Source organism: Cetorhinus maximus, chromosome 18 (assembly GCF_964194155.1).
Source record: "Cetorhinus maximus chromosome 18, sCetMax3.hap1.1, whole genome shotgun sequence".
NCBI lineage: Eukaryota > Metazoa > Chordata > Chondrichthyes > Lamniformes > Cetorhinidae > Cetorhinus > Cetorhinus maximus.
Genome location: NC_135896.1, coordinates 42,122,860 through 42,145,783, shown reverse-complemented (window position 1 = coordinate 42,145,783; position 22,924 = coordinate 42,122,860). Strand labels below are relative to the sequence as shown.

Sequence of the window (22,924 nt, the reverse complement as noted above, 5' to 3'; positions counted from 1 at the left end):
GCTGGAGGTGCTAAATGGGTTGCTCATGTTAGTATGTTCCTAGTCACCAAGATCCTGGGTTACACCATCACCATGAAAACAGAAAAAGCTTGTGCTAGGGATACAAAAAACAGGTAAGGGAAAGAGCAGGGCTCGGTGCTGGGTCCCTTGCTCTTTGTGGCGTATATAAATAATGTGGACTTAAATGTAGGGGCTACGATCAAGGAGTTTGCATATGACAGAAGAATTGGTAGGGTGGTAAATAGTGAGGAGGATAGGCAAAAACTGCAGGAGGATATCAATGGACTGGTCAGGCGGACAGCGCAGTGGCAAATGGAATTCAGCCCGGAAAAGTGAGGGGTAATGTATTTGGGGAGGGCTAACAAGGCAAGGGATTACTCTATGAATGGTAGGACCCTGGAAAGTATTGATGATCAAAGGGACCTTGGTGTGCATATCCACAGATCCCTGAAGGTAGCAGGGCAGGTAGATAAGGTGGTTAAGAATGCATATGGGATACTTACTTTTATTAGACGAGGCATAAAATACAAGATCGGGGAGGTTATGCTGGAACTGTATAAAACGCTGGTTAGGCCACAACTGGAGTACTGCGTGCAGTTCTGGTCACCACGTTATAGGAAGGATGTGATTGCACTGGAGAGGGTGCAGAGGAGATTTACCAGGCTGCTGCCTGGGCTGGAGGGTCTGAGCTATGGTGAAAGATTGGATAGGCTGGGGTTGTTTTCCTTGGAGCAGCAAAGGTTGAGAGGGGACCTGATAGAGGTGTAAAAGATCATGAGGGACATAGATAGGGTGGATAAGAAGGCACTTTTTCCATTAGTAGAGGGGTCAATAACCAGGGGGCATAGATTTAAAGCTAAGAGGTAGAAGGCTAAGAGGGGAGTTGAGGAGAAATTCCTTCACCCAGAGGACGGTGGGAGCTTGGAACTTACTGCCTGAAATGGTGATTGAGTCAGAAACTCGCGTAACATTTAAGAAGTATTTAACTATTCACTTGCATTGCCATAGCCTCCAGGGCTATAGGCCAAGCGCTAGAAAATGTGATTAGTGTAGTCAGATCTTTGTTGACCGGTGCAGACACGATGGGCCGAATGGCCTCCTTCTGTGCTGTAAACATCTATGAGTCTTTGAGCTGAGCTGACCACAGATCTTTCCAGCCTCCTGGTTAGGTAAAAATGGGGGGAGGTGTACTCGATTGGATGGATCTTTTAGTTCTGGGTTCTTGGGTATATTCTAGTGGGTTTGGGTCATTCTCAGCATTGTAGGAACAGGAGAAACTCCAATCAGGACAGATGCCGATGCAAACGTATATGTGAATAGAAGGAACAAGGAATAGGACTTGTCTATTACCCAAAGGACATTAATGGCTGATATAATTCTCAATTGTTCTTTGTAAATTGCTACTCAAATACTGCAATGTGCTAAGTCTCACCTATGTTTAGATAAAATCTTAATGGTTAGAGATGGGGTCATCTTTGAACCATTGAACAGTGTCCTAAAGGACTTCACGGATGTGTTTGTGTGTAGTCTGAAGGTTGTTAAGCTGGATGATGGAGTGGCATGTGAAAAATGTCACAGGTGCACAGGGGTGGGGAAGTGAGGGCAGTAATCATGAGGACAATAGCAATTACAGAATGTGCAAAACAAAGCAGAAAACCGTAAAATGTGATTCTGTGATTAGAGGAAAGTGATGGGAACCAGGGGAGGGTAGGTTTGTCATGTTGGGGCTACTGGTGCAGGTCTAAGCAGACAGAAAAGAGTTGTGAGCTGGAGACTTACCTTAAAACAATCTGGTCAAATCATTTAATTTTTTTCTTTCAACTTTGCCGCTGGATCCTGAGCACTATACCAGGTGCAGTCGCCTGCCCTGACATCTCTGCACACTGTTACTATGCAATTTGCCTTAGCACCCATCTTTCTTTAGTTGGAAGCAGATTCTCCTTCCTGCTGACTTTATACAAGAGTTTCCATGGTGTTGTCTGAAAATTGAGGAGCCCTTGAAGAATTTACAAACTGTTGTATGTTCTATATTTGTACAGGTCTAAAGCATGCAGGGCAGACAAACACACCTCCCCTTTAAGAGGTGCAGGTTACATTTAAATGGTGACACTCCTGCCTGAATTCACACCCCTGTATGCGTGAGCATTGACCAGCGTGAGCTGTGTTCATGGCTCACTCATATATAAATGAGGTACAAACAGAAAACTAGTTTGTGTTCTCGCCCATAAAATCAGCTGGTGCTGAAGATACCTTACCCATTTCATCTCTATTCTAGGGAGGTTGAAAATCTCCCCCATGAAGTCATGAGCATGTCCTAGAAACAGTGCTTATATGTGAAATAAAGTATTCTATCATATGGCATAAACAATAGTTATAGGGAATATTAAAAAAATATTTTAAATGTACATATAATATTTGATGGGGCTGAGTTTTCTGAAGAAAACTTGAGTGACATCAATCATATATCCCAAATGCTGACTGGCTCTGTGATTTGTATTTTGACAATCATCATTGTCTCTGCTTTCTATTATAAGGTGAATGTGATACTTGTTCTCTGCAATTTCAGATCAATGTGTTAGGTTAAGACGTAGATGTTTAAAGTTGTGCCCATTTTCTTGATAGAAGTGCATATTTTCTGTATCGAAGCAAAGCTAGGTTGAAAAATGTCAAAAGCTTATTAATCATGAGGCTAAAATATTTGGCTGTCGTATTGCATACAATACCTGGAAAATAAGGGATTCTTTTTCCATTCAGTTTGTAAGCTAAACCGATTTTAATCTCATCAAGGACCTCCAGGATATCCAGCTTCATTAATGCCAACCTATGGTATAGAAATAATGTTAACTACACTCTGTTGGCGTGACAACTTTTATTACTTTTGATAGTTAAGTGGATATGCCAGCACCTATGCATCACAGTGCCCTGTGTTTTGGTTCAGTTATACTACTTGGAGTACAAAGAGGTGCTGCGTAATAAATGTATTGTAGGCTTTCAAGTTATATGGGCTTCTGTTGTGTCTTTCTGTTGGTACATTAGAATTCCAGGCACATATATATTGTGCAGTAAGGTATGAGAGATTTTGGCTTTCATTCCTCAATTGACCCATGAACATCTTGAAGAACATTTTGTTGGAGAGAAGGGAGCTGTACAACATCCCTCCCGCCCCCTCCCCCCCCAAAGTAGATTACCCCTTTAAAGGAGAAGTCATAGAGAAATAGTCAAAGTTATATCATTAGGAATATAAGAAAATTGTGGCATACTGGTCTCATAAGTGTGCTGCTTTTGTGGCAGTAACTTAACTTCAGTAATTCTTGGACACCACATCAACTCATTCTTCATGACTTTGGTGTGCACTACAAATGCCCAGCAAACATAAAGAGCAGAAAATAAATATTTGCTTTGTGGCAAATATTTACATTATATATCCCTTATATTCAGAAGGGATATAAATGCACTAAAATTAGCAATTGAGTGCTTTTGAGGTAGCATTGAGCCAAATCAGACTGGGGGTGACATTGTGTGATTAAGCATAAATGGGTGATGAGAAGAAATCAGTAGCCCATTTTATATTTCTCCCAAGTTTTATTCCATTGAATGCCACTCAGTTTTCTTTTCTTTCTTCTAGACAGTGACTCACGTGAGGGTGTGATTTTCTGGATGAACCATGACAGTAAAGGCCAAATGGTTATTTAAACACTGGGGTGCAAGTGTGTATCACAGCAAAGCTTGATCTTTCACTATGAGATGCTCTGTAATGTTCTGATATGTAAAGGCCTTAAATAAATCAAAATTCTTACTTTACTGTTAATAGACAAAATGGAATTTGGTCAAATGTACTCACGCAGTAAATCCATTGATCATATTAGCATATTTCAATATGACCAGATCTAACCAGCCACAGCGTCTCTTCCTGCCTGTAGTTACACCCACTTCATGGCCTCGAGATTGTAGTAGTTCACCGATTTCCTGAAATGTTCCAGTTCAACTTCAGCAACCGGCATGTGAAGCAAGCTTAATCTTGGTATACAGTAGTACGTTCATTTATAATACAACTTAATTTAAAAATATGTACAAATAGTTATTTAGAACAAATGCTGGACTATCCAAGTATTACTACCGTTATGTCTGCCTTTAAGAGTAACAGCAATACTAATTCAGATAATTACAGGAAATTTATTGGGGGGCTTTATTATAGGTTTTGGAGTAAGCCCCATCTCCACACTATATTTAGTTTTTCTTACTTTTTTTTTTAATAAGATTGGATTTATCGGCATCTTACAAGATCAGAATCTCCCATTGTAGAATTGGTAGGCTGGATTTTCGGTCGCTCCTCTGCTTGTATAGCAATGTCATTTTGGCAGGTGTGAGCCATCTTTTGCATCTTTCCTGATTTCCAGTGGCAGTAATGCTTGGCACCCGTCCACTGTTCAGCAACAACATGAGATTTGACATCGCATGTCTTAATTTTGGCTCCCAATGCCTTGTTTGGGATGCCTGTATGAAATAGGCAGTCCCTATCATGAAGGTGCTTTGAGTAAATGGGAAATTTACTAACAATTACTCATTCAGGCTAAAACTACGGAATCCTAAATTCTTTTTAAATGCCCTTTTTTTGGGCGCTCTTTTTCAGGAAAGTATTTTTGGCAGCCAAGGAGAAGATCCAGTAGATTTGTAAAACTAAAACAAAACAACCCCCACACCCCTCCAGAGTTTTTTTGCAAAGGGATGGCTTTTTCTTCCAGATATTCTCCTATTCTTGGTTGCAATGGAAGATGAGGAGAGTGAACAACAGAGTAAAAGGCTTCTCGCCTAGGCCAAATTTGCATTATGGGAGACTTCCTTGTACTAAGTAGTCTGATAGGGAACCATCTAGTTTAATGGAAGGAATAGTTGAGACTTTGTAGACACCAATGATTAGAAGTAAAATCACCAATGATCGTTTTCTTACACATGTTAATGAGGCAAATTCTAAATTTGATTTTTAGCAGCAATCCTAGTTTTATATCAATCCTCCACGTAGGAGAACGCCTGACTAGCTCAGATCATTATATAATTAGATTTATCCTTATTGATCAATCTAAGATTACAGCCAATCTAAGGCTGGTCCTATTTAGGACTCACTTTGCAAAAATAGTTTAAGATCTGGCAAAAGGTGACTGGGCAATCCTTCTAGATAGGCAATCAAGTAGTGAGGGCAAACGTTTCTATTTAAAACCATTCTCAAACAGAACAAAGCCATGTATGTCCCAATGGTTATGAGAGCACATCATCAAATGAAACCATTAAAGGTTAACGAGGAACATATAGAGGCAAATTTGAATGAAGCAGAATATATTCTACAAACATAAGGCATTTAATTCACAGGAGAACAGGAAAAAAAAATCACATTAGACAAAAACAGCTGTAAGATTAATCATGAGATCTCTGGAAAAGAAGATGGTGTACAATAGTAGCAGTAATAGCAAAAGCTTTATCATCCATGGTAGAAGTCAAGACCATTAAAGACTTATAGTACTACTAAAAGATAATGCAGACAGATTCAAACTAATTTTCAGGCAATAGTAGAGCTGCTAAATGATTATTTTGCATCTATTTTACTTCTATTGATGATGCTTATGTTCCAAATGAGGGGTATTGAATACTATCTATTTTAATGTTAATTTAATCTTGGATAAATTAAGAAAGCTCAATTTATAGAGCATCAGGTCTGGATAATATCCATCCAAGGGTGATTAAGAGATGGGGTAGCTGCTCTATGTTCTTCTTACCTGTATCTTCAACAGTGTCAGGGATAGTTCCCTTAGACTGGAAGCTAGCACAGGTAGTTCCTATTTTCCAAAAAACGTACCTGTTCATCCAGGGAACTATGGGTCTGTTAGCCTGACATCCATTCATGGGAAGAAACTTGAAGGGATCTTAACAAATGTCCTTTATGATCAGTGGGAAAGGGAGGGATCATTGGAATTTACAACATGGCTTCTGACAATAGGTGGTGCCTGGTAAATTCAATAGAGGTCATTGAAGCAGTCATTAGGGAAAACCTTTGATAAGGTACCTCACACTAGGTTACATCACAAGATCGAATCTTGTATCAGTAGAAATTTGCAATGCTGCATTAGTGATTGGCTCCAATCCCGCAGCCAGATAATTGTAGTTAATGGGTGTGGTTCAGCTTGGAGATATCTTTTGACTGGTATCCCCCAGGAATCAGTCCTGGGCCTACTAGTTTCATGATCTTTATTAATGACCTGGACAGTGGTGTTAGGAGTATGGTAAGTAAGTTTACATAGGCTAAGATGGCAAAGTGTGCCACCAATCCAAAAAGATTTACATGTAAGGATTACATCAGCAAATGGTGTTTAATTTGGGTAAATGTAGTGTCATGCATGTTGGGTAGGGCCAACATAAAGTGTACTTTTCATTTACAGGCTAAAGAAAGTTGAGAGAATAAGATCTCTGTGCTATTGTGCACAGACCACTAATGGTTCATGATCGATGTAGAGAAACTGTAGCTAAAGCCAAGATGGTATTGGCTTGTATTAGTAGAACTATTCATTGTGCAAAATTCAGATGTGTAGTGTCTGTCTTTTTTGGAGTGCTACACCTAGTGGCCTTAAGAGGTCCAAAATTGGATCTGTGACATGCATGCAAACTTCTGGTGCGAATCATGCCGGCCACCAAATTGGTGAGGACGTTTGAGCATGCAGTGTCTCTCTCCCAGCTTTCATTGCCTCTTAATTAAGCACAGCTCAACACATGTTTACCAGAAGCAAGGACCTCCCACTAGTGCTATTTAAAAGGATAATCAGTTACTTTCAGGTTAGTTGCAGATCGATTTCCACTGACTGTTGTTACAATTGCACAATAGTTCTGTGCCTTCTAGAACTTTAAGGTGCTAAAGTCTAAAGGGCTGATGCTTAAGGTCATGGTTCCATCTTCAAGGCTTTTGCAGAAACTGGTTGCTGTCAGACAGGGGTGCAGTAGTAAATATTTCTCTTGGAATGCAGCATGACACGGAGAATGAGTAGAGGGTATGCAGAACATGGCAAACTGCTAGAAGGGGGAAGAAGGACTCTCAGCAGGAGGTTAAGCTCTGAGCTTGCACAGCAACAAGCTGACCTTGCATGACAGAAGATGGAGTTTCCACTGCAGCACCCAGATGTTATGTGGCTTCTACTTGTACTGCAATGGAAGCTCTGGCATCAGCCTTCAAATGATGCATCATATTTGGGTTCACAAGTTGGGGTTGGTCATCAGTTCCACCCTGGAAAGGCTGGGCTCCAAATCTTCACAAAGCCCAATGCAAACTTGTGCCAGACTCCTCCAAGCTCTTTGATATTTCACACAGGCTTTCTGGCAGCCCTGCCAATGTATCAAGCATTTCACTGTGCATACCTATTAGACACCTTCTGTGCTTGTGCTCATCTGAAACCTCTGCCTCAGAACTTGGTGTGCGCACCTGCCCTCTGGCAAACTAGCATTTGCATTACCCTTACCCCAGTCCTATGTGCAGGCTACTCATGACTGGTGTCTCGCCGCATGCATATTCTGTCTCTAAGCTGTCCTCTAAAGTACACCATTGTCAGTATCAGAGCTGGCGGTTGTGACTGTGAGATCAAATGATGGTGTTTCTTCATCCTCACTGTCTTCCTGCTCTTTCATCACTGCCTGGCCTGCAGATTAAAGTTGTGTGGTTACATGAAAGGGGGGAGGCACAGGGTAGGGTTGTGGTGAGGGTAGGTGGAGGGGTAAGTAAAATGTGTATGCTTAAACAATCTGCTGCTTCTATTTCAGAAGATATTGTGGGATGAGAGATGTGATTAGAAGGATTAGGTATGAGGATACTGTCATCTACTATTATTTAAGCCATGACCTAAGCTATGGCTGCTCCAATGATAGCTCCATTTCCTCCATCAAGGTAAGGACATGCAGCCATGCCTATCAACATCTACCTCTGGTTTGTGCCATATCCTCCTGCAAGAGAGAGGTTTGTTTGATGTCTCATTGATGGGATCTTGACACTTACATTTAAACATAAAAACTATAATAAAGTGTTCAACTATGTACAGGTCCCAGTTACTGTCATGCATGGTGCGGCTGTCTCTATACAGGCTCCTTCTAGTGTTCTCCACGTCTATTACCATGTGACTCTATACATCATACTGTGGGTGATACTATTCTCCAATCCCACAGTCCAGTCCAGTCCTAGGTCCAACCCTGACTTCGTTATCAAACATTCCAACAAGGATGGTGCTGTTGTTGTCTGATGTACTGACCTCTACCTCAGAGGCTGAGCGCCAACTCTCAAATACTTCTCCCTATCATGCAACATCAAGCAATTGTATCCAGGACTGTTACTGACCTCATCATCTCTGGAGATCTCCCCCCCCACAGCTTTCAACCTGTCTCCCAACCCCGGACAGCCTGCTTCCATCTCCTTCCCAAAATCCACAAACAGGACTCTCCCGGTGGGCCGATCGTGTCAGCCTGTTCCTGCCCCACGGAGCTCATTTCTTCCTATCTTGACTCCATTCTCTTTCCCCTTGTCCAGTCTATTGCCACCGACATCCGAGATTCCTCTGATGCCCTACTGCAAATCAACAATTTCCAGTTTTCTGGCCCTAACCGTCTCCTCTTCACCATAGATGTCCAATCTCTCTACACCTCCATCCCCCATCAGGATTGTCTGAGGGCTCTCCGCTTCTTCCTTGAACAGAGGCCTGAACAAGCCCCATCCACCACCACACTCCTCTACCTGGCTAAACTTGTTCTCTCACTGAACAATTTTTCCTTAAACTTGTCTCACTTCCTCCAAATAAAAGGTGTGGCTATGGGTACCTGCATGGGCCCCAGTTATGCCTGTCTCTTTATGGGGTATGTGGAAAATTCCTTGTTCCAGTCCTACTCAGGCCCCCTCCCATAACTCTTTCTTGGTACTGTTTTGGTGCCGCTTCATGCTCTCATGGAAAAATTTATCAATTTTGCTTCCAATTCCACCCCTCTATCACCTTCACATGATCCATCTCCGACACTTCCCTTCCTTGACCTCTCTGTCTCCATTTCTGGTAATAGACCATCCACAATATTCATTAAAAGCCACCGACTCCCACAGCTACCTTGACAACAGCTCCTCACACTGTGCTTGCTGCAAGGACTCCACCCCATTCTCTCAGTTCCTTCGCCTCCGTCGCATCTGTTCCGATGGTGCCACTTTCCAAAATGGCGCTGCTGACATATCTTCCTTCTTCTTTAACAGAGGTTTCCTACCTACTGTGGTTGACAGAGCCCTCAACCGTGACCAACCCATTACTTGCGCCTCTCTTCCCCTCCCTCCCAGAACCATGATAGGGTCCCCCTTGTCCTCACTTTTCACCCCACCAGCCTCCGCATTCAAAGGATCATCTTCTGCCATTTCCGCCAACTCCAGCATGATACCACCACCAAATAACTTCCCCTCACCACCCCCTGGTCAGCATTCTGTCGGGACCGTTCCCTAGGGACACCCTGGTCCACTCCACCACCTCCAACACTTCGGCACCTTCCCATGCAATTGCAGAAAGTGCAACACCTGCCCCTTTACCTCCTCCCTCCTCACTGTCCAAAGCCCCAAGCGCTCCTTTCAAGTGAAGCAGTGCGCTTCACTTGCACCTCCTTCAATTTGGTCTGCTGTATTCGCTGCTCCCAATGTGGCTTCCTCTACACTGAGACCAAATGCAGACTGGATGACTGCTTTGCGGAACACCTTTGGTCTGTCCACAAGCATGACCCAGACCTCCCTGTCGCTTGCCATTTCAACACACCATCCTGCTCTCATGCCCACATGTCCGTCCTTGGCCTGCTGCAATGTTCCAGTGAAGCTCAACGCAAACTGGAGGAACAGCACCTCATCTTCCGATTAGGCACTTTACAGCCTTCCGGACTTAACATTGAGTTCAACAACTTCAGACCATGAACTCTCTCCTCTATCCCCACTCCCCTTTTTAAAATTTTAATTTTTTATCCACTTAATTTTTTACTTATTTTTATTCATTTATTCATTGTTTTATCCTCCTTTTTTTATCCTACCACCACCCCTCCCCCCACCCCCAACAGGGCTGTCACTTCTTCCATGTTGTTCTTTCACAGAGTGCTCACCCTTGTTCTGCTATTAACTCATTCTGCTCTCTTACCTTTATGCTACTATCAGCACCTTCTTTAGCCCTTACCACTGCCATTAACACTCCTTTTGTCTTTCTGTCCATGGCATCTTTGTCAATCTCTCCTTAGCCCCCACCTATCGCTGGCCTTCTATCCAGCTTCACCTGCTCCACCCCCTCTTAAACAGTATAAATTTAATCACATTTCTACCTCTCTAGCTCTGAAGAAGGGTCATACAGACTTGAAACATTAACTCTGTTTCTCGCTCCACAAATGCTGTCAGATCTACTGAGTTTTTCCAGCATTTTCTGTTTTTATATCAGATTTCCAGCATTCACAGTATTTTGCTTTTATCATACAACAAGAAATGTGCCAGTGAGTGTGGTGCAATGTGATTGGTTGATGTGACTGTCTTGGTTAAATAGCTGGCAAGGTATGCAAGTTGGGAGATGTGGATGTTGAGGCTTGCAGCAGTGTTTAGCATGTGAGCGTGAGGTGATACTATGAATGTTAGGTATGAGTCCTGATAGAGCACGTTGGTATGGTGAATGGTAGGGTGTGGCGCATTGAGGCTACTGGTGTAGTTGATATGGCATTAAGATGCAGTCATGACTGTGCCACAGTATGTGCTCATTGGATATTTCGTGGCACCACATCCGAGCTCTCAGCACTTTACTCCTGGCATCCACTACTATGACTGTTCTCTGCCTTCTAAGAGTTTGTCTGGAGGGCCTCCCCACTGTCTGCAGATAAATCCCGACTCACTTCGACCTGGGCCTCCAGTGCAGCATTAGAATCATTTGGCATCTGCTCACTCCCGTGTTGTGTCATTGAGCATTTCCCAGATCAGAAACAGATGCAGAATGCACCTCCCCTTTAAGCGGCACATGATAGCTTGTACTTGTGCTGTCCTCTGATAATTGCGGGTCCTTGCTGAAGCATGCAGCTGCTCAACGATGTGATTAGTACCGGCTGTACAATACAATCATATAGGTTAGAAGGCAGAAGTAGGTGCATCGGAAGTAACGGCCACTGGTTAATCCCACATTGTGATCTCTGCACCCATACTTTAGAGACTATTGAATTTTGTCCCCAGTATAAATTAAAGGGCATCGTTTGACACTATTCATTTTGCTGATCAGACCACATCTAGAGTACCGTGCCCTGTATTAGGAAGAAATATTTAACCATGATGGTTTGGCTATCATTGTGTGTAACAGACTTAAGCTAGTTTTCCCGCCTGTCAATTTTGCATGTATGCAGAATGCAGCTGTATGAAAACATGTTCCACTCCAAGCTATACACAGCAGGGGTGGTGTCAAGTGGCTTTACTTCACTAAGGAGACAATGCAGCAGCACTGCAACATGCTGCACATGGACATCTATCCCACCTGAGGTGTGATAACCCACCCTGAAAGAAATAGTTATTTTTAAAGATATCTCAATCCAAACTGGCAGTGGAGAGATTAAAATGCTTTACATGCAGCTGCCCAATTCTACATTCTTGAAGTGATATTCTACACCACACTATCACTATCATGCATCCAATCGTTGGTGAATCGCCATCAGGTATCATCCTTGCTCATTCAAAATAGTTGCCCTAGAAAATACACCTGGATCAGACATGCACAAAAGGGGAGGAGTGGAATTTTATGGAGGTGACAGGGGTCTTGGCCACTGGCTGAAAAGCCAGCGAGAGGCCTGTGCTGCTTTCTGCAGGAGGGCCTGCGGTTATTATGTGTTAAATCAGGCAGTTGAGAAGTCACCAGCGGGCCTTCCACAGGATCAGGACCCCAGGGGCGGAGTCCCACCCACAGAGAGCTGGCAGCTCTGTTGAACAGCAGCGCCACTAAGGAGATGGTGGCTGCTGCTGGAATGGCACCCACTGGAGGGCCCAGGATCACAGAGTGACCCAGGCCAGGAGTAAATGATGGTGAAGAGGGCTTTTGCGGAATGGGGTTGTCAACAAAGGCAGTGATGTGGTTCTCCATCCCACCCGATTAATTGCTCTCCCCGCCACCAAACTTGACATGGAGGGGAGCATAAAATATTGCCCCTGGGGTGGGCAGAATTGCTCAAGTGCTGAAGTTTCAGTAATGTATTGGCCTAATTGAGAGCCTACACAAGTCCGTCTTTAGGTTTGGCCTGATCCTGCCAAGAATGTCAGTTGATCCCTGGATCACATACCTATTATAAATAACCTAGAATCCATGGAAGAAACACCTACAGGTTTCATATAATCCACAGTGAAGGCTGTTTCCGCAGTTACAGCCTCAGTCAGACAGTGTCCCTCACTAAATCCCTGAACTCTGAAGAAAGCTTGCAGGTTGGGCTAGAAATAGGATTAGTCAGTTCACCACAGGGAGGTAGAAGTGAAAATGCAATTCAACTCTACATCGCCTAGCTCTAGCTAAATAAGCAGCATTAGCAGAGAATATAGTTTTGTGGAAATAGTTCTAATTGATCACAACTGGAAGATGGCTTTAAGATTTATTCACTGTGGTTCAGAGTTGGTATTCCAAACTGCAATATGATGGCCGGGGGTTGGCGTCACGGCCAGGCCTGGGCTTTCACTTGTGACTTTTCTTATTCGGTGAATTTCAGATTTTGGCTGCATTTATTGGAATAGTACAGAAGCTTAGTAATTTGAGAGAGTGCGAACACATAAGAAATTGAGTGACAGGAGGGGGAAAATTCATTGGTCGGTAACTGTTTGAAGAGTTGCATAGGCACTGAAACTGATGGGAGTAAAGTGTGTTCACTACACAATTTTAATTGTGCTTCGATGCTCAATCTTCCAACTCCAAAAATCCAGACTTACATTTGTTAGTTCAGTTGGAAATGCACCAATACCGACTCTAGTGGTATAGGCTTTGACAACACCATATACAGCTCCAACGTTCGATGGAGGAATACCCAACCCTGTGCATACACTTCCAGCAGTGCAATTGGATGATGTCACAAATGGATAAGTTCCTTTAAATAGAAAAAAAAAATTGCAGTTGCTGGAATCAGCCTTATTAAACAATTACATTTTCCAAGATGTTAATCTAAAAATTATTAAACAAAATAGGCATGTTACATATTCATACAACCAATGCAGAATTGCATGTTTGGCCTGAATTAGGCACTAAAACTATTTGATCAAGCATGGAGGAAATGAAGAAAGGTTCAAGCAATTAAAACAACACTATAATTCCTGCTGCCAACTGGAAAGGTGTCAAGAAAAGTTCTACATGTGCACTCTGCCTGCTTTGCAGTCGCTGGGAATACACAGATTCTCTCACCAAGATGGTGGGTGTGTACTGTTTCGCTCCCAGGCTAGCTTAACATTGTAAAATGGCCAGTTTAACTGCAACTTTAACCAATAAATGATATTTTTAATAACTAAATGATATATTTGAATAAATGATCTAGTGGAAAGGCTTTGTGTAGGGAGTTCCTACATTGGCCTGGTGAGCTCAATTGGTAAACAATGAGATTTGATTCCAGGATCATGGTTGAGCCCCACATCAGGTGATGGTTTTTTTTCCTTAATATTTACTTTATTGCTTATTAAAAAAAAATGGTGAAACTCCACAGTTAACACTAATTGGGTGTTGGAAATAAAATATCGACCTGTCATTCCCAGTTATCTTTTATTCACTGCTTGAATAACTATTTGAAAGGACATTAAAATGGCTGTACTCTTTTTTTCCCCATTAGCTGATTTTGTTGTAAAGAAAACAATTATAGGACACCAGCTTGTAAAAGAAAATGCATAATTCAGCAACAGAAAGCAGAGTTGCACTTAAGCATATCTCACTTTAAACAATCACTGGCTCCGACACTGCATCTGTGCATGTACAGCCTTAAAACCATCAGCACTGGGAAAAAAAAACCTGAAGGTGGACGGGATACAGAGGTTCAAAAGTATTTAAAAGCTTTGGGTAACAAACATTGGACTAAAGGAGATGAGCACAAAATTCACATACCTCAAGAGGGAGGGTTTCTTCCCCCAGGAAAATGGATTTGTGGAAAATCTCCTAGGGAAAGTAGTTGACTCAAGGTCAAATGGCACCCTTATAAAGGAGCTATATCTGTATCCCTTGAGAGATGGGATTGATGTTAATAGTCATATTTAATACAGCTTGATTTTTTTTTTAAAAAGGAGTTTGGGGAAGGAAATTGGTTCTCTATAAAGTTGGTATCACTGACTGTACAAAGTAAACTTGATAGGCTGAATGGCTTTTTTTTTGTTTGCTGTGAATTTTCTTAAGCAATAGGGTGTTATCTACTGGTGAAACTCCATGCCAAGGAGAGGCTAATTATATTGATTGCTCAAGATTTCTACCTTCAAGCTTGCAAAACACGAACGTAGATTAAGAGACATCAATTGTCTATAAAATTTTAGAAAATAATTAAAAAACAGCTGTCATGGAAGGGTTAGAAATTTAGAGGCCCTTTCAGCAGCAAAATGTTTTTCTTTGTTATTAGGGATGCTCTGCAGCTGAGAAATCCTAATACTGTTATACAAATTTCGAATTGTTTTAGGAACTAAAGACATCACATAAATCTGAACGCTTTAAGTCTTTGCTACATAACCCTGTTTTGGTATCTGCTTGTTTTACCTACACAGCAGTTCTGATCATCTCAACAAAGAACTCGTCTGCATTGAAAGCAGTCTAACAAGTGCTAATTTCTATTGAACTTCAGCCACAATTAATCTCAATCAATATATATTTGGGTCACAAATATCTGGCCGATTCCTTGCGTTACCATTTTCCACACAATCGGGCCTGGATCATCTTGCCCCTGAAAGGAAACTGGCCTGGACATTGGCTTTTAGCAGGATATCCACAACCAAGGTGGATGCCCTCTGATGCCAGTCTGCAAGATATAACAACGCTGCAGTGGAACACAATAATTTCAGTGAAAAAAGAAACATCCAAGTTAGTGATCAGCAAAAATGATATGATCTGGAAACATTTTTGTGCCAACTATTGATCTTAACTCATTAGTATTGCAATAACGTGACAGGAAGGAAATAAATGTTTGCTAATAGGCACGTGCTTCAAAATATTGAATCGAAATTCACATTGCTTATACCTGAATGTTTAATAGTTATTGATAATTATACAGATTCAGTTTTATTTAATCGGTAAAACTTACCAAAATCTATGTCAAGTAACGCTGCATTGGCACCTTCCACAAGAATTTTTTTCACTGAACCATGGAGAGCCTCATGCATAAAATAAACACCATCTTTCACCATTGGCCTTATTCGTTCAGCATATTCCTAACAAGTGAGAGTTAGAATCTTATAGCATATTTTTGTTAAAGAACGCAGATAAGTTGGAAATATAGGTGATTCTAATTAAGAGCAAGCTTCAATTAACAGCAAGTTTTCTGTATGAGCAGGCATTCTCCCATTCATTTCTATATTACAGAAGTACAATTTGAATGTGATGTGTTTCTCTTCTAAGAAAACTTGTACTTATCGACTTCAGAATCTCTAGGTGAAACTGTATGGGAGCAAATTTAAAAAAAAAATTAATTCAGGAAGTGTGGGCTTCGCTGGCTGGGCCAGCATTTATTGCCCATTCCTAGTTGCCCTCGAGAAGGTGGTGGTGAGCTGCTTTCTTGAACCGCTGCAGTCCATGTGGAGGGCATTGGAGTACACTGTGGAGTACACCCACAGTGCTGTTAGGAAGGGAGTTCCAAGATTTTGACCCAGTGCCAGTGACAAAGGAACTGCGATATATTTCTAAATCAGGATGGTGAGTGACTTGGAGGGGAACTTCCAGGTGGTGGCATTCCCATTTATCTGCTGCCCTTGTCCTTCTAGGTAGTAGTGGTCGTGGGTTTGGAAGGTGCTGTCTAAGGAGCCTTGGTGAATTCCTGCAGTGCGTCAATGCTGCTACTGTGCGTCAGTGGTGGAGGGAGTGAATGTGGTGCCAATCAAGCGGACTGCTTTGTCCTGGATGTTCTTCAGTGTTGCAGGAGCTGCACTCATCCAGGCAAGTATTCCATCACATTATTGACTTGTGCCTTGCAGAACATTAGTGAATCAGATGGGTTTTTACAACAATCGACAATGGTTTCATGGTTATCATTGGACTTTTGATTCCAGATTTTTTACTGAATTCAAATTCCACCATCTGCCGTGGCAGGATTCGAACCCAGGTTCCCAGAGCATTACCCTGGGTCTCTGGATTACTAGTCCAGTGACAATACCACTATGCCATCACCTCTCCTAATGTTCTTAAGTCTTCAAATGTCCAAAGTAAGAATGAATTCAAACAGCTGTGACAACATTTTACCGTGATTGTGTCTTTAGCAATGTTGTGATATAGCTTTGAGAAAATATTAATAAGTAGCCAGGATGTAAACCACATGGGCCAGCAGACATTGTGCAGAGTAGCTTTCAGTTCAGCTAGCAGCATGTGGCGAGAAGGATTGCAGCTGTACTTTCCTATTAACAATAGCTTTTAAATCTTTATAGCAAATCTGTCTGAGCAATCCTGTACTACGTCCTCAAATAAACTGAACCTACTTTTAGTTTACTAGTCCTGTGAGAGATTGGGAAGTTTGTATTAAGCAAACAAAAATACAACAAGCAGCTGTAGGACTCCAGGTAGCAGAGAATATAAATTTGATGAGTTGGAGCAGGTCATTTGAAGTAGCTGACAAACACAGTACCTACCGATTAGGATCTTCCTCATTCTTTAAATTATAAATGCCCTCCACACTCTGCAAGAGCGTAGCCTAAATTTATAGGTTCTGGGAAATTAAAGTGCCATGTATGTAAATATCTTCATACTCAGCCAGAATTTAGTAGTGATTATTTTTGCAGTAAAGGCCAATAGTGCTCATTGTTATTTATGCACATTAGACAACTTCAGGTAAATGCAGATATCCTGTTAAATGCAAGAATCCAGAAGCAGCTGTCCGAGATGCCATTTTTATGTGGCTTATGGAGGAATAGCACATCTCCCTGTCTGGCTCCCCTTTAATTTATTGAATGGCGTTAAGTTCCTGAGTGGACTTTAAGTATAGACTCATCTCTTCACAAAAAGTTGGAGCTTGGCCATTCAGTCCAAGCATCCTTTCTAATGCTGAAGTCCTAATTACTGCCAAACAATCTCATTGGCACTGAAAATTAACTTTTAGAGATGTGGAGACTTTGTCCTTCAGATTATAATTGCTGAAGATTTTTAAATTAAATTACATGATTGTACTTTATGATTTCCTCATTTTTTGGGTTCATCCAATCTTTTCCTCTCTTGCTTTCTGTACCTGGTTTAACATTGAATTCACTATTCTAACTTACAATGCTTAGTTCAGAACAGTTCATTAACAATACTTCAATCTGATTGTTGTCCTGTTCTGTTATGACCAGGTGAGAAGGAGTGAGCTGGCTCCCTCTATTCAACCTCCTCAGTCACAAAAGGTTTAAGTTTCTTTTTATGGGGATATGCCTTTTCCAAATGAGAACATATTTAAATATTTAAGCTGAGAGCAATAAGGAGCCAAGCAAACAAACAGCAAATTTATTAACCTCTAAACCTGAGAAAAACAAAAAGTGACGTCAGTCAAGCATTCGGCCCTCATGCAGTCATTAGAACCCGCACATGTACACTTACACACACACACACCAGAAAAAAGAGTTAGAGTCCAATAAAAAAGGTACAAGAGTATATGGTTCAACGCCTTTTGATATCCTTGAGGCATAGATTTTAAACCTTGTGGCCAATTTAGGTTAGCTGGTTTCTTGGGTGTGGTCAGATGTGGGAGATGTTGCAATTATTACAAGATCTTGGTTCGCTGGTAGGTTTCTGGTACAATTGGCTTCTTGAACCTGGCAACATGAAAATCTAACCGCTAGTGTCTGGCAGCCTTGCCTTGAAATACTTTATCCATTGTGTATTTCCAGGAAGTTTTGGGCGAGTCTGTCTGTGGCAGCCGTTGTTTCAATATCCAGTGCTTTGCATTTTTAATATCTCTTCCTTATATAGTTATGAGTTTCGATGGGTGTCTGAATTATAGGACATGTCTCTTCTCACTCCCCTGAGGGTGCTTTGTTGATTTCTCACCTGCACATTTTAGCAATTTGCTGCATCTCAGTTCAAATTGCAAAATGTCCAGTCAGTTGAAAGTTGAAAAATCATATTTCAAAAATAAAGGGGCATAAACTTGTAACAGCTCATACAGATCTAAGATGCCCTGTAAAGAGCATAGTGTCACTTAGATCTCTAACTTTCAGCAACTCCCAGTGCAAAAGTTCATGGAAATTAAAAGTGAAGGGACAATTATAATGAATGGCAGGTACCATTAGTTCACAGACCACAGTAAGTTCTGAAACACATGTGGCACCGCCTATCTGTATTTTTATTACTCCCACATCCCATAAAATCAATGCCTCTTCCATTGGCCAGGGTTTTCCAGAGGCAGCAGGACTTCCGCTACTGGATTGAATGTGGGTTGGTGGGGGGAGGAAAGAGGGAGAGAGCTGGTGGGACCCCAGGCAGCAGTTTATAGGCAGGAGTCATTCCTATTAAGGACGCCCCTTATAGCAGCCAACTCAGAGGGCTGGTAGTTCAGCTTTATTGGAGTTTTTTTTTTAAAGTAGTAAAGTGCTGTGGATAAAGGGGAACCGGTGGACATACTGTACTTAGATTTCCAGAAGGCATTTATAAGGTGCCACATCAAAGGTTGTGAAAAATAAAAGCTCATGGTTCAGAGGGTGACATATTGGCATGGATAGAAGATTGGCTAGCTGACAGGAAACAGAGGGTAGGCAAGATGTAAAGAGCATTGTGTCACAGGGATCAGTGTTGGGGCTGAACTTTTTACAATTTATACAAATGACTTGGATGAAGGGAATAAGGGTATGGTTGCTAAATTTGCTGATGACAAAGATAGGTAAGAAAGTAAGTTGTGCAGTGGAATAATTTGGCTACAAAGGGTCATAGGTCAAGTGAGTGGGCAAAGATCTGGTAAATGGAGTATAATGTGGGAAAATCTGAAACTGTCCATTTTAGCAGGAAGAATGAAAAAGAAGCATATCTAAATGGTGACATATTGCAGAACTCAGGTGCAGAAGAATTTGGATGTCTTAGTGCATGAATCGCAAAGGGTTAGTATGCAGGTACAGCAAGTAATTAGGAAAGCTAATTGAATATTTTTATTGCAAGGGGAATTGAATAGGGGTGGATCTGATTGAAACTTACAGAATACTGAAAGGCCTGGATAGAGTGGACGTGGGGAAGATGTTTCCATTAGTAGGAGAGACTAGGACCCGAGGTTACAGCCTCAGAGTAAAGGGCAGACCTTTTACAACAGAGATGAGGAGAAACTTCTTTAGCCAGAGAATGGTGAATCTATGGAATTCATTGCCACAGAAGACTGTGGAGGCCAGGTCATTGAGTGTATTTAAGACCGAGATAGGTTCTTGATTGGTAAGGGGATCAAAGGTTACGGGGAGAAAGCGGGAGAATGGGGTTGAGAAACTTATCAGCCATGATTGAATGGCGGAGCAGACTTGATGGGCCGAATGGCCTAATTTCTGCTCCTATGTCTTATGGTCTTAATATAAAAGGAGGGAGGTTATGCTTCAGTTATACAGGGCACTGGTGAGACCACATCTGGAATACTGTGTACAGTATTGGTCTCCTTATTTAAGGAAGGACGTAAATGCATTGGAAGCAGTTCAGAGAAGGTTTACTAAATTAATATCTCGATTGGGCAGGTTGTTTTATGAGGAAACATTAGACAGGCTAGGCCTGTATCCGCTGGAGTATAGAAGAGTAAGAGGCGACTTGATTGAAACGTAGAAGATCCTGAGGGGTCTTGACAGGGTGGATGTTTCCTCTTATGGGAGAATCTAGAACTAGGGGTCACCATTTTAAAATAAGAGGTTACCTATTTAAGATAGTTGAGGAGAAATTTTCTGAGAGTCGTGAGAGTTCCAAAGACTCTTCCTCAAAAGATGGAAGCAGATTCTTTGAATATTTTTAAGGCAGAGGTAGATGTATTCTTGATAAGCAAGGGGATGAAAGGTTATAGGGGTCAGTTGGGAATGTAGAGTGGAGGTTACAATCAGTTCAGCCAGGGTCTTATTAAAATGGTGAAGCAGACTCAAAGGGCTAAGTGGCCAACTACTGCTCCTAATTTGTATGTTTGTAACTAGTGAATTCACACTAATTTCCTCCCCTTTGCCATCTGTACCTATCCATATGGACTAATGAGATGGATGGTCTAGATAGTGAATGATGCACATCTTTTAAGGGACAAATATGACCCTACTTTGAGCTCCTGCTCTGCACCCATTTGTAATTAAATTCATGTAATTATCATAGTCTTAGTGATGCCCAGTACAGGGATGTCCCTCGGAAAAGCTTTCAACACCAAAGCAGGGGAAGGCCTTTTGGCTAGCAGATCTGGGTTTTTATGGCTGCTGTCGAAAAATAGCTGCCAGAAGATCTCAAAACCTAATGATGCCCCTGCAACCTCATAAGGATATTCAAAGAGGTTGCTGGCAACCCCTTCTCAGATCCCTAAACTTGAGGAGGTTGGACACAACCTCCAACTTCAATGGGTCTTCTGCTGTTTTGGCTTTTGTTGGAGAGGGGCCAATGGAAATGTGACGAAGTATGTTGATTTCGTTACTACCTCATTAGCCTTCCATTAGAATGTTTCCATTCTCTGTTCATCTGGGGAGATCCCTGAAATATATGTTTTAGGGCAAAGATGGAGACCTAGGTCCTTTTCCTCTGACATCAGGAACTTGGTTTTCTAGCTTTAAAAAAAATGAAAATTGGTCCCATGAAGGTAGTGTGGACTAGTAATCGGAGAAAACATCAGTACATATCTCACTATGGCAGGTTGTGAATTTGAATTCAGTTATTAAAAATTTGTAATTAAAAAGATGCCTTTAATAGAAAAAAGTGATTATGACATTGTTGAATTGTCATTGGAAATGCAACTGGTTCACTAATATTGGTTCAGTGTAACATCTGATATTCCTTCCTGGTCTGGCTGAAATGAGATTCCAATCCCAGAACAAAGTGGTTGGCTCTTAACTGCTATCTAAAGTGGCCCATCAAGTTACTTAATTGTATCACTGAGAAGATTTGGACTGCAGAGGTTCCAAGAAGGCGGCCCACCGTGACTTTCTCAGGTCACCTTGGGATGCCAAGCAGCAACCACAGCCTGAGATTGAATTACAAGAAAGTATTTCCTTTGAATATGTAACTTGGTGTATTACACAAAGATTCTAAAAAATCTCTATGAACTCGGTACACTGAATCTAGTGTGAATGACTGACAAATATCTGTCCAGACTTTTTGTGATCGTGGTCCATAGAGCTGTGTCCACAATAAATCCAAAAGATACAACTATCAATCAATCAATCAATCATCGGGGCAGAATGGCTGAGCATTTGAACTAGTCTGAGCAGATCCAGCATAGGTTTGCATTCATGTCAGATTAATCTAGTTGAGTTTTTTTTTTGAGGTCACTAACATGGTGGAGAGAGAACAGTGTCTATTGATGATGTCTATGTTGACACCCAGAAGCTATTTTATGCACTCCCACAACTCATGATGCTGGAGGACACCCATACTAATTAAATTTGAGTATCCTGCTGGATATCAACCCAATATTCAGAGCCTGAGCTCCAGTAACTCATCAGAACTTTCTGACATGGGATTTGAAGCCTGCACCTATAGAGAATGCTACCAGTAAACTAAACGATCACTAACAATAAGGTAAACAACTCCTGTTTGTCAAAGTAAACACCTCCACTTCCAGTTAAAAGAAAATATTTCTTCTACATTGTGCATTAAATTTTCTAGTTCTTTAGGGCCCCTTTATGTTATATAATTTCATTATTGGAACAGCAAAAGAAATAACCTACTCTTAGGTTCCTGCCCTTTCTTCCTTGAACCATTCACTAGAAAGTATTCAAAGGCAGCCAGTAATTGGCTTTCAGAGTGATTCCTCCACCGCAGAATGAGATTCTGAACTCAGTATGGTGACGTGTAAGATTAGCCCGCACTTTAGCACTCTATAGTATCGCACACCCATACTTTATAATTCCAGATCCTAAAGGTTATTCTGTTTAATTTTGAGGGTATGTATCCTCATACTTTACATTATTGTCTCACTGCTAGTTTTCTTTCTTTTAAAAACGTTCCTTCTGGATAACCATAAAACTTTGTAGAAATTAATAGGAAACATGGAGTATTATTTAAGCATAGTTACACTGTAATCACCTACAGAAAAAAAAACATTTGGAATTACTGTACGAGTAGGTGAATTAATATCAAGGATAAAGTTTATCATGCAATGGCCTAACAGCAATGTACGCTCACATGCAATTTTGAGTCATGCCAGAAATATGCCGATTTTTAAAAATATCTCCTTCATCGTTTTACCTTTAATTTTTTAAGTTGTCCTTCGATGTCTATTTTCAGACTAGGAAACATGGACTGATATTGTTGAGCCAGAAGCTTAAACCTGTGAAGGATTGAAGAATCATAAAAAGTCTTTATTAGCTTCAGTTCCTGATGACGGGGATTTATTTATAATCTGAAAAAGAACCATAGACATTTATAGTACAGAAGGTGGTCATCTGGCCAATTCTGTTCTTGTTGGTTCTTTACCAGAGCAATTTAAAACTAATCCCACTGTCCTGCCTTCTCCCTGGGCAGCTTTTTCCGGTTGTTGAGCAGGGACGGGGCCCGCTCGCCGACCCGTAAAATGACGTGGAGTGACATCGGGCGTGCGTCCTGACGTCTCCCCG

The 22,924-nt window shown here is 41.5% G+C and overlaps 1 protein-coding gene across 1 annotated transcript in view; it reads right to left on the bottom strand.

The window, feature by feature from the left end:
- The window catches only part of adss1 (adenylosuccinate synthase 1), a 65,877-nt gene that overhangs the window by 11,147 nt on the left and 31,806 nt on the right, over positions 1 to 22,924 (bottom strand). The window contains exons 7-11 of the mRNA XM_078562501.1: positions 22,557 to 22,638; positions 15,289 to 15,415; positions 12,959 to 13,113; positions 3,842 to 3,966; positions 2,724 to 2,821 (exon numbers count right to left, since the gene is read on the bottom strand). Of these exons, the coding sequence (XP_078418627.1) occupies positions 2,724 to 2,821; positions 3,842 to 3,966; positions 12,959 to 13,113; positions 15,289 to 15,415; positions 22,557 to 22,638 (587 nt within the window). The remainder of the gene's footprint in view (positions 1 to 2,723; positions 2,822 to 3,841; positions 3,967 to 12,958; positions 13,114 to 15,288; positions 15,416 to 22,556; positions 22,639 to 22,924) is intronic.